Genomic DNA, 16,252 nt, shown 5'->3' on the forward strand with positions numbered 1-16,252 from the left:
TAGATACTGGCCAAGTCTGGCCACGGTGATCGGTTTGCATGCCTATCATGTGCCACAGAAAGAGCGACTTCACTAACTGTTGTCATATGGTACTTCCGGAGATCTCAACTCTATCATGGGTCATGTGGTGCTAAAATCAAGATGGCCAGGCTGAAATCCTTTCTAGAGGGGCAAGCTATTTTTGTTGTCTTGTTAATTTCTGGAGGGTGCTCGTGTTCTTGACTAATGACACTCTCACCCCTTCAAGGCCAGTGTGAGAGGTCAAGTCGTTTGCCATCTCTCTGTTCCGTCATGGCAGCTCCTACCCTGACTCTTCTGTACCCACCACATCTGAAGGATCTTTACAGTTACCTTCAGGCACATGGATATATGTGTATCATACTACACACATAATAGCATATAGTAGTATGTAGTATATCATAATCTAGTGTCTGGTGTTATTTTAAGATTTCCTTGCTGGGTGGTGGCGGCACACTCCTTTAATCCCAGCACTCGGGAGGCAGGGGCAGGTAATTCTCTGAGTTTGAGGCAAGCCTGGTCTACATAGTGAGTTCCAGGACAGCCAGGGCACACAGGGAATTCCTGTCTCAAAAAAAAAAAAATAAAACAAATAGGAAGGAAGGAAGGAAGGAAGGGAAAGAAAGAAAGAAAGGAAGAAAGAAAGAAAGAAAGAAAGAAAGAAAGAAAGAAAGAAAGAAAGAAAGAAAGAAAGAAAGAAAGAGAAAGAGAGAAAGAGAGAGAGAGAAAGTGAGAGAGAGAAAGAAAGAGAAAGAAGAAAAGAAAAAAGATTGCCTGACTAGGGCTGGAGAGTTCTTAGCAGTTAACATCTCTCACAAGCGTGATGCCAGAGTTCTAATCCCCACCACTATGCAAGAACCAGATGGGCATGCAGCCCACCTATAGTCTCAGCACTTGGTGGGCAGAGATAGGGACTCCTTGTACCCCAGTGGCCAACCAGACGACTGAATCATCCAACTCTAGGTTCAAGGAGAGACCCATCTCTGTAAAGTGGAGAACATTCAAGAAAGACACCCAACATCAAACTCTGGCATCCACAAGCATATGGACACATATGCATGTGTACTGCAAATACATTACACACACACACACACACACACACACACACACACACACACACACACACACATGCAACTTTAGTTCCATCCATTTTCTACCATAATTCCCTTGAGCGTGAGGGTTGTGGACATGTTTTGGGAGCTTTTATTTTGGCTACCAAACTAGTAATATAGAATTTGCCTGTGAGACTACTTGCCCTATCTGCAGTTACACATTCTTATCTTGTACTGCTACTAAAAGAGCATAGTGAGTAGGTTGGCTTGTTGTCTCTCATCTTCCAGAATACAAACCTCACAAGGACCGAGATGTCTGTTGTATTCACTGCCATACCCCCAGTTCCTGGTACAGGACCTGCCACAAGGTGCATGCCCAGTACATATTGTTGATTGACACATGGTAGTTAAAAGCCTAACATGGCGGCCAATTTCTTGACAAAACCTTTGGCCCACTCCTCTCTTTCCCAGGCCCCAGGTGGCTGGTACTAATTTTGAAGAATGCATAGCATGAAAGAAGGTAGTATCACTATCAAGAGGTGTCCCTGGGCATCGTTTTCTTGAGACTTGCTATGGTCCATAATAAGGCTAGCCTGGCATGGCCAGAATGCTTTCAGCCGCTGTGCATGAATCAAGAAAATTCACATCTGTCTCCTAATCCTCCCTCATTTGTCATTTCATGTATATACACGTATGAACCCTGAGTCTGGAAGAAATAACTAGTAGTTTTGTTTGCTAAGTGGTGTATATCCAAACAACATAGTAATTGTTTGACAATGAGAGAAAAAAAAGTTGTCTTTCAGTTGTCCTGATCTCTAACAATTGCCGAGTGTCCCTTTAGGGAGCTACAGGGCTCCTCTGAGCCAAGAATCCGTTCAGAACCTGCTACCTTCAGTTCCTCCCCGTAACTGATTTCCATGGGTGCTTTCCTTCTCGGCAACTACAGAAAACTCAGTTCTCAAAGACGGGATGTCATACACACAGAGAGACACAGACACACACACATACACACATAGACACACACACATGCACAGATAGACACACACAGAGACTCATACACACATAGACACACACAGAGACTCATACACACACAGACACACACACTTAACAATTTTTAAAAAGAGGACATGAATGTGAAAGAAATCAAGGAAGGGTGTATGGGAGGGTTAGGAGGGAGCAAAGGGAAGAGGGAAATGATGTAACTATACTGTAATTTCAAAAAGAAAAGAAAATAAATAAAATAAATCTTTGATGCTGAAAACAAAAAGAAACAATTGAAAATCATAAGAAAGAGACGTGTGAGCCGGTGCTGAAGCCATGGATCTGGGAAGTTGGCTCAGCAGTCAAGAGCACTCCTGCTCTTGAAGAGGACCTGAGTTTGGGTCCAAACATGCAGGATGGCTGGTGACTCACTTCCACTTGTAACTGCAATTCCAGGTTATCTGATGCCCTCTTCTGACCTACTTTGGCACTTGCATGCATGTGATACACTTAGGCACAGACACATACACATAAAATAATAAATGAAACTGCTTTCAAAAAGTTATTCTATAGTATCCTCTGAGTTCGTGGGGGGCGGGGCTCATGGTCCCTCAGCATCCAGTTTGTCAACTGCAGGTGTCCACTAATTTAAGGAGGTCACAGCTTCGCCACCAGCATCCTTCATTCCCTCCTGATGACCTCTTCCTCTTTCCGGGCTTATCACCACTAGAAAGCAAGGGTAGCATCCACCGCCCTTGGCAACACCAGAGGAGCAAGTGAGCTCTTGTGAGGATAGAAAATAGTAGATCTGGGGTTTCAACCCAGGCTAACCAGTCCTCACCCCTCACCTGGGCGGTTCGCTAACTAGATGGGGAGTCCTGGCTTCTGGTCCTTTGCTTGTGATCTGTGGGTTGCATGCTGCAGACACAGTACGGAGCGTTTGAGAGCACATCTATCCACACACTTCCTCTTTCAATCATTGAAGGGATTGCAGGGGACTGGAGTTGTGAAGTGGTTGGGTTAGACAGGGTCAGAGACAGAGGCCACTCTGCCTTGGTGGTTTCCTGGCTTCCTTTCTCAGGCTCTTCAACAGCATGCCCTTCCTGTGCTGTATAGACACCAGAGAGACAGCAGAGGGCACTCGTGAGCCACAAATGTAAAAGACCAGCAAAACCATTCCCCTCTGGACCAGGACCACCTGTTCCTCACAGGGATGCTACAGCCAGGTATCATTTTGAGATAGTTTTGCTAAAATTAAAACACACACACACACACACACACACACACACACACACACACACACACACACCATGATGAAAGGAGAGCCGGGGGAAACAAATTCACAAGTAACTTTCTGTGAGACCCTTGTGCCTAATACCTTCAGCTTTCCCTAAGGATCCAGAGCCCTGCTCCATCTGAGACCTCATGCCTCCTGATGTGAGAGGACCCTTCCCACTTCATATTATTGGGCTGTCCATAGAAAAATTTTCAAAACCAGCTTGCTGTTAACTTACTATGATATCTTTCTGAGGAGGAGTCACTTGGCCCCCAGAGAGGCTAGGGATGTACCACAGTGGTAGAGTACTAGTCTATCATTCACCAGCCCTGGAGTCCATCCCTGTACCTCTCTTTTCTCTCTCTGCCACTGCCTGCCCCCACCCACACACACACACACACCATTCTTTGTTAGGCTATCATAATCTATCTGCAATGTGACAAAGCGGACTGGCGTGCTGGTTCTGTAGACACTGTTCCTTTCCAAAGTTAACATGTTTCCCTTTTAAAACTTGCCCTTAAATATGAATAGCTGTGAGATCTGGGGTCTGTTGCTGTCCTTCGGGTATTTTGAAACAGATTAATTTCTTTCTAGCAGTCCATTCTTGTGATACAAAACATTATTTTTCATTGTGTCTGTCTGACTGTCTATGGGGCCAAAATCAAGTGATTGCTCTGGGGCTCTGGGCTCCTATTTGTAAAGACCTAATTTCCATTGCCAAATACTTAGAAACATTTGAACTTGGGTCTATAGCTTCTGGAGTTTTCTTTGAGGCCCCTCCTGTAAGTCAGTGAGCTCCATGACGACCAGGGTCCTTAACCGTCTGAAGTTTGGTACTGAGTCTCAAAGCCTGAGGTTAGTGCTTGGCTCCTGGAAGGAGCTTTGTGAGCATGTGAGCCAGTTTGCATCGCTATGACGAAATGCCTGGGCAAACAACTTGGTGGACAAAGGATTTATTTGGCTCGTGTTTTTCAGAGGTCTTGGTCCACGTTCTTTGGTTCTATTGATTTTAAGCCTGTGTTGTAGCAGACTGCCATGGCGGAAGGGCGTGGCAGGGCAGAGCTGCTGGCTTCACGGTGAGCCGGAAGCTGAGTGGCTAATGAGAATGGTAGAGGATAAAATGAACCTATACAAGGCACACTCCCCAGTGAACCGCGTACTCTGAGCCCCACCTCTGAGGGAGTCAGTCAGTAGACAGATGTGTCCTCCTGCGTGTGAGCTTGGGTTCCCATCGTGACACTGATTCCCAGGTAGGCCTGCTGGGACCCACTGTTCCAGACCATCTACTTGGGCATGAGTTCCTGGCTGTCCCTATCTGATAACTGTCTCTGTCGTGAGGGACTGCCACTTTCCTCTTTATCCACATGGCTGGGGGATGGTCAGTGCTCAGAATATGTCTCTGAGATTGAAACTGAATTAAGCAGTTATAGCCTTTGAGTTTTAGTTTAGGGACATGGTCTGTGCTTTTCCAAAAGCGAGCCAAAAGTTTTGTGTAAAGCTTGTGTACTACAGTCTCCAGGTAACTAAATGCACAGCCAAGGCCTGCCATCATCTCAGGTCCACAGACAGGCTTGAGTCCTGAACAACCATGGACCATGATTCCACAGTGGGGGTGGCGAAACTGAAGTTATCCAATGTCTAGTTACTTGTTCTCGATGTATACTCTTGCGTGGGTTTTCATATTTATTGTGTTTAGAGATTATAAATATTTGGCTGCATTTGAAAATCATTTGTGGATTGGATTTTTCTCACTTCCCAAGAATTCTTGAGTTTGTATGAGTACCTAGAATCTTAGCAAAAAAAAAAAAAAAAAAAAAAAAAAAAAAAAAGAAAGAAAGACCAGATGGAAGGAGGGGGTATAGCTAAAATGAATGTAAAAACAGAGTTGTAAAAATCCTTTCAAAATTCTTTTTGTGGTGAGTGTGTGTGTGTGTGTGTGTGTGTGTGTGTGTGTGTATTGAGTGTGTGTGCACAGGGGGGGTGCATGTGCAGGTGTCTGTGCACATGTATATATGTGCATGTGGAGGCTAGAGGGTGGCATCAGGGGACATCATCTTCCCTGGTTGCTCTACATCTTTTCTGAGCCACTGTGTCTCACTGAAGCTTGATCTCACCCACTAAGCTGGGCTGGGTAACTAACTAATGAGCTGCGGGGATCTTTACGTCCTGACCTTCCGATATTGGGATTACTGGCTGGCTGCCACGGTTGGCATATACATTAGTCCTAAGGATCCAAATGTGGGTCCTTATATTTATGCTGGGGCGCTCTGCCCACTGAGCCATCTCCCCAGCACCCCTCCCCATCAGATTTCTTAATGGTAGGAAAACTACTTACTGCCAGATTTGGATCATTTTAGTATTTCTGATTGATGTGGCTCAAAGTCCTCTAAAGGTAAGAGAGATTGGGCCTGTGAATACCTTGTTAGAGCCACCTCTGGAATTCCTGGAGAGGAGCTGGAGAGATGGCTCAGTGGTTAGCAACGCTCGCTTCTCTTGCAGAGGGTCCAGGTGTGTTCCCCAGCATGTACATCAATCAGTTGGCTCACAGCCGCCTCTAACTCCAGCTCCAGGGGATATAATGTCCTCCTCCACACCTCTGAGGCCACAGCACTCACATGAATATATCCACACGGATACACATGATTTAAAACAACAATAAAATCTAAAACAGAATCCTGTGGAATTCCAGCATGATACGCAGTATTCTCCTGGCGTTCTCAAAGATGAAAAGCACTGATGTCCCCTCTGTGATGTCTGGACTAGCTCTTCATATTGTCATTTGTAATAACCAGGTGTCTTACCTGGCCAATGTAAGATCATCTCTTTGACCTTTGGTGATTTTGCTCCTTGAAGGGCTTTTGTGTTTTAACCTAACTTTTTGTTTTCTTCTTTCAGGAATCCTGTTCACGATGTTGGTATTTGGACCAGCCTGTGGATTTATTCTGGGCTCTTTCTGTACCAAAATCTATGTGGATGCTGTCTTCATCGACACAAGTAAGGACCAGATCTTCATTGCTAAGCACCCCACAAACATTCCCACTCTCGTGAAGGAGTTGTTAGCCTCGGGTTCTAAGACTCCATAAACACTAAGCAATATTCTCGTGCTGCTCATCTTTCTGTGACTGTGACAAACATGCCTGAGACAGTCAAGTGAAAATGAAGAAGGGCTTGTTCTGGCACATGGTCTGAGTCCATGTTTGGTTGACATGTTGTTTGGGGGCTTCTGGGTAAGATACCACTTGATGATGGAGAGCATAAAGTGGGGCAGATTTTTACTCCAAGGTGGCTGTGATAGGAAGAGAGAGGAAGAAGCCAGGGTTCCCATATCCTCTTCAAAGGCATTCCACACAATCTAACTTTTACCACAAGGCCCCGTCTTCCAAAGGTGTATACACACACACACACACACATACACATATACATATACACACTACACACACATACACATATACATATACACACTACACACACATATACACACTACACACACACACACACACACACACACACACAGACAGGCATACCCACATACTACACAGACATGTGCAAAATATAAATAAAAATAAAACTATCTTAAGCAAAAATTGCTGTGTTCTTAATAGAAAGAGGGCATATGTTTCTCAGATGCCCTGGGCTTCCCACCTGTGATTCTGAAATGAAATTGGGTGACTGTTAGGGTAAATGATATTGTTCTTTTTAGTTACTGGTCTCATTGCTGAGACCAAATACCTCACGTGATGATTAATCTTGGTTGTGAACTTAACACACCTGGGAAGAAGGAACCTCCACTGAGAAATTGCCTCCACCAAATTGGAGGCATGTCCATGGGACGCTTTCTTGATGGCTACCTGATCTAGGAGGGCTCTGCCCACTGTGGGCAGTTCCATCCCTAGGTAGGTTGGCCTGGGCCCTGTAAGAAAGGTTACTGGGTGTGGGCCTGGGCGTGAGCAGATAGCAGCACTCTTCCATGCCATCTGCTTCCAGGTTCCTATCTTGAGTTTCTGGCCTGACTTCTCTCAGTGATGGACGGTCACCAAATGTAAGAGGAAAAAAATAAATAACTGTTTCATCTCAGCAACAGAAAAGCAAAGTAGAACACTTGACAAGAAGCATCTTGGGAGAGGAAAACTTTAGTTTGGCTTATAACTGAGAAGTCCACTGTGGTCGGGAAGACATGGCAGCGGGGAGTGGGAGGCTGCTGACCACATTGCAGCTGTAGTTGGGAAGCGGAGAGCAGTGAGCCATCATGCTTAGCTTTGGGTGGTTTTCTGCCCTCTTGGTAGGGGGGCTTTTTTTTTAATTGAAGACTTCATGCATCTGTATAACATCTGTATGAATCAAATCCACCCCCTGTTCTCTCTCTCCCTCTAGCTCCTCCCACATCCACCACTTCCCCCTCCCTTCCTCACATGCACACTCTCTCTCCCTTCTGACTCACTGAGTCCATCTAATGCTGTTGTATGTGTGTGAGTGTAGGACCACCTGCTAGAGCATGGGTAGCCTTGCAGGGGCCACACACCCGACGAAAACTACTCCTTCTTCCAAGCCTCCATTGGTTGCCAGTAGCTTCTCAGCTAAGAGCAGGACATCATGTGGTTTTGTCTCCCTTGATCTTGTGCATGTGTTGTGTATGTAGCCTTGGCCATTGAGATCATGTGTACAACAGCCTTGTCATGTCCATCAAATTACGTTTCACGCCTTGAAATCTTCCCAGAGCCCCTTTCTGGTTTTCAGACTTCTATGGGTACTCCAGTTTAAACACACATAATCTAAGCTTTCAAATCTAGAACCTACAAAGGAGAAAGAACATAGCGTTTGTCTTATTGGGCTTGAGTTACCTTACTCACGATGATTATTTCCAGATCTGTCCATTTGCTGTGTTTTGTTATCCTTTACAGCTGAATAAGCCTGAAAATGGATCTCATTTTCTTCAGCCAACCTCTAAAGGTTCTTGAGGGTTGTTGCTCCCTGCTACCACTAGAGGGCAGAAAAGCATCACAAATTCATCCTTTTCAATTCATGCCAGAACCCCAACCATGGGAATGCTGCTGTTACCCACCATGGGTGGATTGTCCCACCTCAGTTAACCCAGTCTAGATAACCCCTCACAGGCATTCCCAGAGGCTGGTCTCCCCGGTACATCCCATCAAGTTAGCAGTGGCCATTGACCATCGTGACTGTTGTGACAAATAGTCCTCAAATTTAAGTGACTGGATGTGCTAAAAATTGTGTAGATAACCTGTTCAAAACAGAGTGGGGTTGGAAAGGGTTTGCTCACCATGGTCACTCTGGGACCCAGGCCCACAAATTTTTATCCTGATTCCAGTGTTTATAGTCTCCAGGCAGGAAGCCAACAGCCTTACAAGGTATATGTTGGTCCCTAATGCCTGTGATGAGAAGTGATGCTCACTGTCCTATCCTTATTTCTCACCAAAGCAAGTCCATAGCAATGGCACCACGTGTAGAGTGACTCATCATGGACACTTCTTTTTTAATTTATTTATTTTTCTGTTATCAGCTTGATACAGTATAAATTCTTATCTTAATAGTGAAATGTTTCATTGAGGCTTGCTCAGTAATTGAGTAAAACCAAAACTTATTATAAGCCACAGTCATCCTAGGGTCCCCCCTGCTATAAAGCCTCCATGGTTCTGTGGGTTGCAGTCTGATTATTCTTTGCTTTATACCTAGAATCCACTTATGAGTGAGTACATACAATGTTTGTCCTTCTGGGTTTGGGTTACCTCACTCAGGATGATTTTTTCTAGTTCCATCCATTTGCCTGCAAATTTCATGATGTCATTGTTTTTCTCTGCTGAGTAGTACTCCATTGTGTATATGTACCACATTTTCTTAATCCATTCTTCAGTTGACGGGCATCTAGATTGTTTCCAGGTTCTGGCTATTACAAATAGTGCTGCTATGAACATAGTTGAGCATGTTTCTTTGTGGTATGACTGAAAATTCCTTGGGTATATGCCCAAGAGTAGTATGGCTGCGTCTTGAGGTAGTTTGATTCCCAATTTTCTGAGAAGCCACCATACTGATTTCCACAATAGTGGTACAAGTTTACATTCCCACCAACAGTGGAGAAGTGTTCCCTTTGCTCCGCATCCTCTCCAACATAGACTGTTATTAGTGTTTTTTATCATAGCCATTCTGACAGGTGTAAGGTGGTATCTCAGAGTCGTTTTGATTTGCATTTCTCTGATGATTAAGGATGTTGAGCATTTCTTTAAATGTCTTTCAGCCATTTGTGATTCTTGTTTTATGAATTCTCTGTTTAGCTCTTTAGCCCATTTTTTAATTGGACTGTTCAGTGCTTTGATGTCTAGTTTCTTGAGTTCTTTATATATTGTGGAGATCAGTCCTATGTCAGATGTGGGGTTGGTGAAGATCTTTTCCCATTCGTAGGCTATCTTTTTGTCTTATTAACCATGTCTTTTGCCCTACAAAAGCTTCTCAGTTTCAAGAGGTCCCATTTATTAATTGTTGTGCTCAGTGTCTGTGCTGCTAGAGTTATATTTAGGAAGTGATCTCCGATGCCAGTGTGTTCAAGAGTACTTCCTACTTTCTCTTCTATTAAGTTTAGTGTAACTGGATTTATGTTGAGGTCTTTGATCCACTTGGACTTGAGTTTTGTCCATGGTGACAGGTATGGATCTATTTGTAATCTTTTACATATTGACATCCAGTTATGCCAGCATCATTTGTTGACGATACTTTCTTTTTTCCATTGTATAGTTTTGGCTTCTTGCTCAAAAATCAAGTGTTCACATGTGCATGAATTAATGTCAGGGTCTTCAATTTGATTCCATTGGTCCGTATGTCGGTTTTTATACCAGTACCAAGCTGTTTTTATTACTATAGCTCTATAGTAGAGCTTGAGGTCAGGGATGGTGATGCCTTCAGAGGTTGCTTTATTATACAGGATTCTTTTAGCTATCCTGGGTCTTTTGTTTTTCCATATGAAGTTGAGTATTTTTTTTCCAAGTCTGTGAAGGAGCCACCGTATTTTGTAAACTAGTCTTGCGGTGACATCATGTTATGTCTCCATCACTCTTTGCTAGAAAACAGCTGCCGATCACACAGGCCCACACTTAAGCAGAAGGATTCTTATACAAGAATATGAATTCTAGGTGGAGGCAGGGATTTGGGGGGTTGTCTTAGTTGGAGTTTCTGTTACTGTGAAGAGACACCATGATTGTGGCAGCTTTTATAAAGAAAGACATTTATTTGGGCCTGGCTTACAGTTCAGAGCTTTAGTCCATTATCATCATGGTGGGAAGTATGCTGGCGTGCAGACAGACATGGTGCTGGAGAGGTAGCTGAGAGTTCTACATCTGGATCTGCAAACAACAGGAAGAGACAGTGAGCCAGTAGACCTGGCTTGAGCTTCTGAGACCTCAAAGCCCAGCCCTTAGTGACACACTTACCCCAACAAAACCACACCTACCCCAACAAAACCACAGCTCCTAATAGTGCCACTCCCTATGGGCCTCGGGGAGCCGATTGATTTAAACCACCACAGGGGCATTACCCCAGATCTGCCCGACCCATGTATTCACAAGTATCGCAGCCATCATCTGAAAGAGAACACAGGATTTCTGCATAGTTCCATCAGTAATAAAGCCACATCTCCTTTCTCTCTCTGTAGGCGGAGGGTGGGAGCTATTGTAGCTGCCTCTTGAGCTGATCTGTTCTCAGGATCAATAAGAACTCTCAGTCCCCGGGTTCCCAATCCATCATCTCTTGACAGTGCTAAATTTACTAATTCACCCCAAAGAAATAATGTGGTCTTAAATCCAATCAAGTTGCTCTGTGATTCACTCCATTAATCCCACTGATATATTTACTTGTCGTTAATGATGTTACCAATTTTCAAGGAGAAAATAAAATCAGATACGGCCTTCTTTATTTATTCCTGTCAAGCACTAGGCCTGTTCAAGAAGGGATTAGATGCTCCTGTTTTCCAGGAGCCTGGTCCTTAGAAGCCCACTCCTAGAGAGCAAGGATGGACTGCTAAGGGGCACACTATATGAAAAGTCAGCTGCCGTCTCATCCAGACAGAAAAGTTAGCTCCCACTGTACTAAAAGGCAGCAAAATCCAGGGCAGCAAGAGGTTTGGAGGGGAATGCTCCCATTTCAAACCTTTCACTATGTTAATGAGGAGCCTGCATCTCAGACTGAGAAGGGGAAGAACCCCACCAAACCCAAGTCTCCTGAGCCACTCGGCAGACCTTTCCCATTCATGATCCCCTCTCCCACAGACTCCATGAAAGAGCCTCCTGTCTCAGTGCCTGGAGTAACCGTGGGTAGAGTAGTATCTGGGAGCACTTAGCCTGTGTTCCCATAGGCCCCCCACTTTCCAAGGTAGACCCCTTATTGTTCTCATCATCTCTGCTTGCTCTCCTAAGCCCTGTGAGAGGTAAGGCGGCCTCCTCCACACTTCTAGGCTTGTTGTCATTGATGTCTCCCATACATACCTCAGATGGACACTATTTTTACAGTCTGGGCATATTACTGTTGGCCACCTTCCTGGGCACAGGTGACAGGGAACTGTTGCTAAGGAGGATGTCTGCTTCTTCCTGGGGATACCTGAAGGACAATGCTGATTCTGACCACTAGAGGGAAGAAGAGTATCTCTAATTCTTTCAGGGAGTCAGCCAGGAAAAAAAAAAAATCTCCTTTCCAAGCAATTTTTATTGTTTTCGATCTTGTGGCCGAACCTTATCATGTTTGGGTGCATTGGGGCTGTGTTTTGAGGCAGGAATGCTCTGTCCTTTAAGCCCCCCCACCACCACCATCTTGTCCTCGCCTCCTGAAATAGCTCTTCTTTAGGGCTGCTCACCGTAGATACAGGAATGTGACAGTCTACATGAATACCTGCACACATAGCCACACAGGAATCTCTGAAATCTGGCGTTGGGGAGAGGGCAGGGAAGGCAATGGCTGGCCTGGAGTTTGTGTGGAGGTGGCAAAGGCAACCATGGAAGGCCTGTGCTGTGGAACAGATGGAGGAGACGTGTCCTTTCCCCTGACCTGGCAGTGGCCAAAGATGCATTGCGAGGAAAAGTGGACTACAGCGACCTGTGGGTGAGCGCAGCTGCGGGTGCAGGGGAGCAGGTTGCTTGTAGGGGAGCAGGTTGCTTGTAGGAAGGAGCCAGCAGTCTAGGAGAAGATCCCCTAGAGCAGGTGGGGACAGACAGCTGGCCCAGAGGCTCATCTGGCCCGGCTTAGGCACGGGACTCACAGGCTGTTGCTTTTCATCTGTGTCTGATCCCATGTGGCTCTATCCGTCCCTCTTAAAGCAAATAGATTCTTCCTGTGAGTGCTGGAGGAAAATGATGAGACTTTCAGAATTTCTTTTTTATAGTATCTTGGTCAAGCTACAATTCAAAGAGAGCAGAACCTTGAAGGAAGGACTTGGTTTCGGGGTATACCCCTAATCATTGCGTTGACCAGTATTGGCAGTGTGGGTTTATTATGGGGAGATTAAGAACAGCAGCTGCCATGATTAAACCGTTCTGAAAGGTGCACATGTGCTGTCTCCTTTTGAACTTGGGAGTCTAGCTTCTGTTTGATGAGGTGTTTGTAGTGGACAAGATTCCAGACCCCTCGGGCAGTGTGGCACATGCATTTAATGCCAGCACTTGAGAAACAGGTAACCAGATCTCTAGGTGTTCAAGGCCAGCCTGGTCTACAGAGTAAGATACCAGACCACACTTGTACTGGCTGGCTTTGTGTGTATCAACTTGACACAAGCTAGAGTCATCAGAGGATACTGCCTCCGTGGAGGAAATGCCTCCATGAGATCCAGCTGTAAGGCATTTTCTCATTCAGTGATCAGTAGGGGAAGGCCCAGCCCATGGTGGGTAATGCCATTCCTGGGCAGGTGGTCCTGGGTTCTATAAGAAGGTAGGCTGAGCAAGCCATGGGACAGAAGCCAGTAAGCAGCTCCCCTCCATGGCCTCTGCATCAGCTCCTGCCTCCGGGATCCTGCCCTGTTTGAGTTCCTGTCCTGATTTCCTTCAGCAAGGCTGAAGTGTAAGCCAAATAAACCCTTTCCTCCCCCAACTTGGTTTTTGGTCATGATGTTTCATTGCAGCAATAGAAACCCTAACTAAGACAACACTCCCCTTGAGTTCTGTGACCCTAGGGCAGCCATCCTTCCTCTTGAGCCTGTGTGTGGCTAGTGCAAGAGAACCATGCAGAGTGCCCAGACAATGTCTAGCACATGGGATGCCTGCCATGAAGGTGAGATACAGTGAGTGCGGTGTCCGAGAGGTCCTCTAGCAGTCTGCAGTGACTGAGGGATCCGGCATGCTCGCAGCCCCGACTCCCAGCTCTTCCTTTCAGCCTAGCAACTGGTCTCCTTGAAACCTGAACTTAACCAGAAGGCTGCCCCTCCCATCCATAGACACCTCCCCGGGTGGGTCTAACCTCCTCAGCACTCCGATTCGCTTAACCTACGTTATCAGACACTTGTTGGAAGGAATGCTCGCAGCAGTATCAGTTGGCCCTGCAGACAGCTGCATGGTGTCCGTAGCTGCCACAAGATGCCATAGCCTGTGTGCTGGTGGGGAAAGGTCACCCGCTGAGCTCCTGCTCTGCCTCGTGAGAGGACTAGCTTTGCAGCCGCATCCCTCCCATTTGGACCGATGAGCTGGATGGCTGGGATCTGCAATGTTCCACACCGTCCCTGCCTCCACTTTCTAATTGGGTTTGTAACTTAATGATACTCTTGGAATTCCCGAGTCCCATAGCAAGAGTCTGATAACGTAGGTTAAGCAAATAGGTCCGTGAACCTAAAAATGCCTTGGGGGCCATAATGGCCCTCACACACCCGCATGGCCCAAGAGAAAGAAGTGACTGTCCCCAATTTGCTTTGACCCACTCTTCTCGCGGTCTCATGGGTAGGCCTGTTAATGAGTTGGATGCTGGCTTCTTCCTGTTCCTCCCGATTTCCTACCTTGAAAATGGGGACGAAGTCCTGATAGGCCCCTTGTAGTTGCTTGCTCTTTGCAGAAGTGACGAACAGCTGTTAGCAGCTTGCTCACTTTGTTCAACAGAACTAGAAAACAATCAAAGTGGCCCAGCAGCCAGATGCCAAAATAAAACACTTAGAGAAGTGGACATGGGGGCTGGAGAGATGGCATATTGGGTAGTAGGCTTTCTTTGTGAGCTTAAGGACTTGGGTTCGAATCCCTAGCACCCATGTGAAGAAGCGAGGCATGGCTGTGCAAGGGTCCAGAGCCGCAGAAGTGGAGGGCAGTGGAGGGCAGAGACACAGGTCCCCCCCCCCCCCCCAGAGCATGGTAGCCAGCCAGCCTAGCCAAAGTGGTGAGCTTCCAGGTCAGTGAGAGGGAGGCCCTGTCTCAAGGCGATAAAGAATAAAAAACAGCAGAGAAAGACACCTGAGCATGATGTTCTGGCCTCCACAGGGGCACATGGACTCACACCTTCCTGTCCATGCAAAAAAACACACATAAAACACACATGCACACAAAGCATATGAAACCACACACACAAATAAAACAAATGGGTCTTCTAAAGAGGGACACTTGCAAGGAGAGTCCCCAACTGTGCCCGTCTCATGATGGACATATCCTGTACAGGCACAGCTAGCAGACAGAGCTGTGGTTTCAGCTTTTTCTAAAGCCTTGCCCTTCTGAGTGACTGAACCACCCTGAGAATGAAATCTGTGTCTTCCCAGCTCCTGGAGGGACCAAGGGCAGACAAGTGGCAGCAGAGAGCTTTCTCTGTCTACCCTGCTCCCCCTCCCCCCATGTCGCACCTCAGCCCTCCAGTCCCCTGAGCCTGAGATCCCGCCTCCCACTCTATTCTGATCCACAGCTTCCATCATCCCTCTTGTTTCATTGCTGTATTGATGTATCTGGGTAAATGAGACAGATTGGCGCTTTCCCGTTTGTTCTGGACATCTTGCAAACAGCCACCTTCAAACAACAGGCTAAGATTTTAAAGTCAATACGGGAAACTGGAAACAGAAAGAAAAATAAATAGGTTCTCAAGCTTTGCCCCTACTTCCTACCTGAAACAGCACTTTTGCTGTCCTTACGCCCTACCCCCACCCCAACCCCAGACTGCTGTCAGTACAGAGAAAGGTGTCTATTTCCCAAGCCATTTGTAGTAGTCAGGATAGGCTAGAACATGCTGCAGTAACAGATATATCCCCAAAACTGTGGCTTAGAATGGTAGAAGTTTATTTCTTGTTCCTGCCAAGTATCCAAAGCAGGTCAATGGGGACATGGTGTTCACTGTAGCCCCATTCATGCATTCCTCTCGGGGAGAAGAAGCATGGGAACCACACACCAGCACATGCGTAGTCACAGACAGAAGTGACGCGTGTTCCTCTGCTCACTTTTTCCTCTGTAAAACTCTAGTATGTGGCCACACTTCACAAATCAGGGACATATACTCTTTGTATCCAGAAGAGCTGGTCCAAATCCAGATGTTAATGACATCCTCCATTTGCTTCTTTGCCAGCACACACACAAAGAAGTCTTTCTCAATATCAGCTATTTGAGAACAATGTCTTCTGAGCATTGACAATTGCCATGCAAGTAGCGAGAGGTTTTTTTTTTTTTTTTCCACTGTTAAGTAGCCCGAATTCCTCATAAAAACATTATTTGAGGAGTCTGAGGGAGAGCTCAGTTGGTAAAGCTCTTGGCCCACAGGTCTGAGGACATGAATTCAACCCCAGATCCACATGCAAAAGTGTTGCATGCTGTGACTCCAGCTCTGGAGAGGTGGGGACGAGAAAATCCCTGGAGCTGGCTGACCAGCCTGCATAGGCAAGTTGGTGGGCTGCAGGTCAATGAGAGATTCTGACTCACAATACAGAGTGGCTAGTTCCAGAAGAGTCATAGCTGAGGTTGGCCTTGGCCTCTCCAGGCACATTCAT

At 46.1% G+C, this 16,252-nt stretch overlaps 1 protein-coding gene across 2 annotated transcripts in view; it reads left to right on the top strand.

Annotated features, from left to right (window-relative positions):
• Slco3a1 (solute carrier organic anion transporter family member 3A1) overlaps positions 1-16,252 on the top strand; it is a 289,209-nt gene that overhangs the window by 202,154 nt on the left and 70,803 nt on the right. For both annotated transcript variants that reach the window (XM_028893279.2, XM_028893281.1), the window contains exon 3: positions 6,223-6,321. In XM_028893279.2, coding sequence (XP_028749112.1) covers positions 6,223-6,321 — 99 coding nt within the window. The remainder of the gene's footprint in view (positions 1-6,222; positions 6,322-16,252) is intronic.

This window comes from Peromyscus leucopus, chromosome 1 (assembly GCF_004664715.2).
Source record: "Peromyscus leucopus breed LL Stock chromosome 1, UCI_PerLeu_2.1, whole genome shotgun sequence".
Classification (NCBI taxonomy): domain Eukaryota; kingdom Metazoa; phylum Chordata; class Mammalia; order Rodentia; family Cricetidae; genus Peromyscus; species Peromyscus leucopus.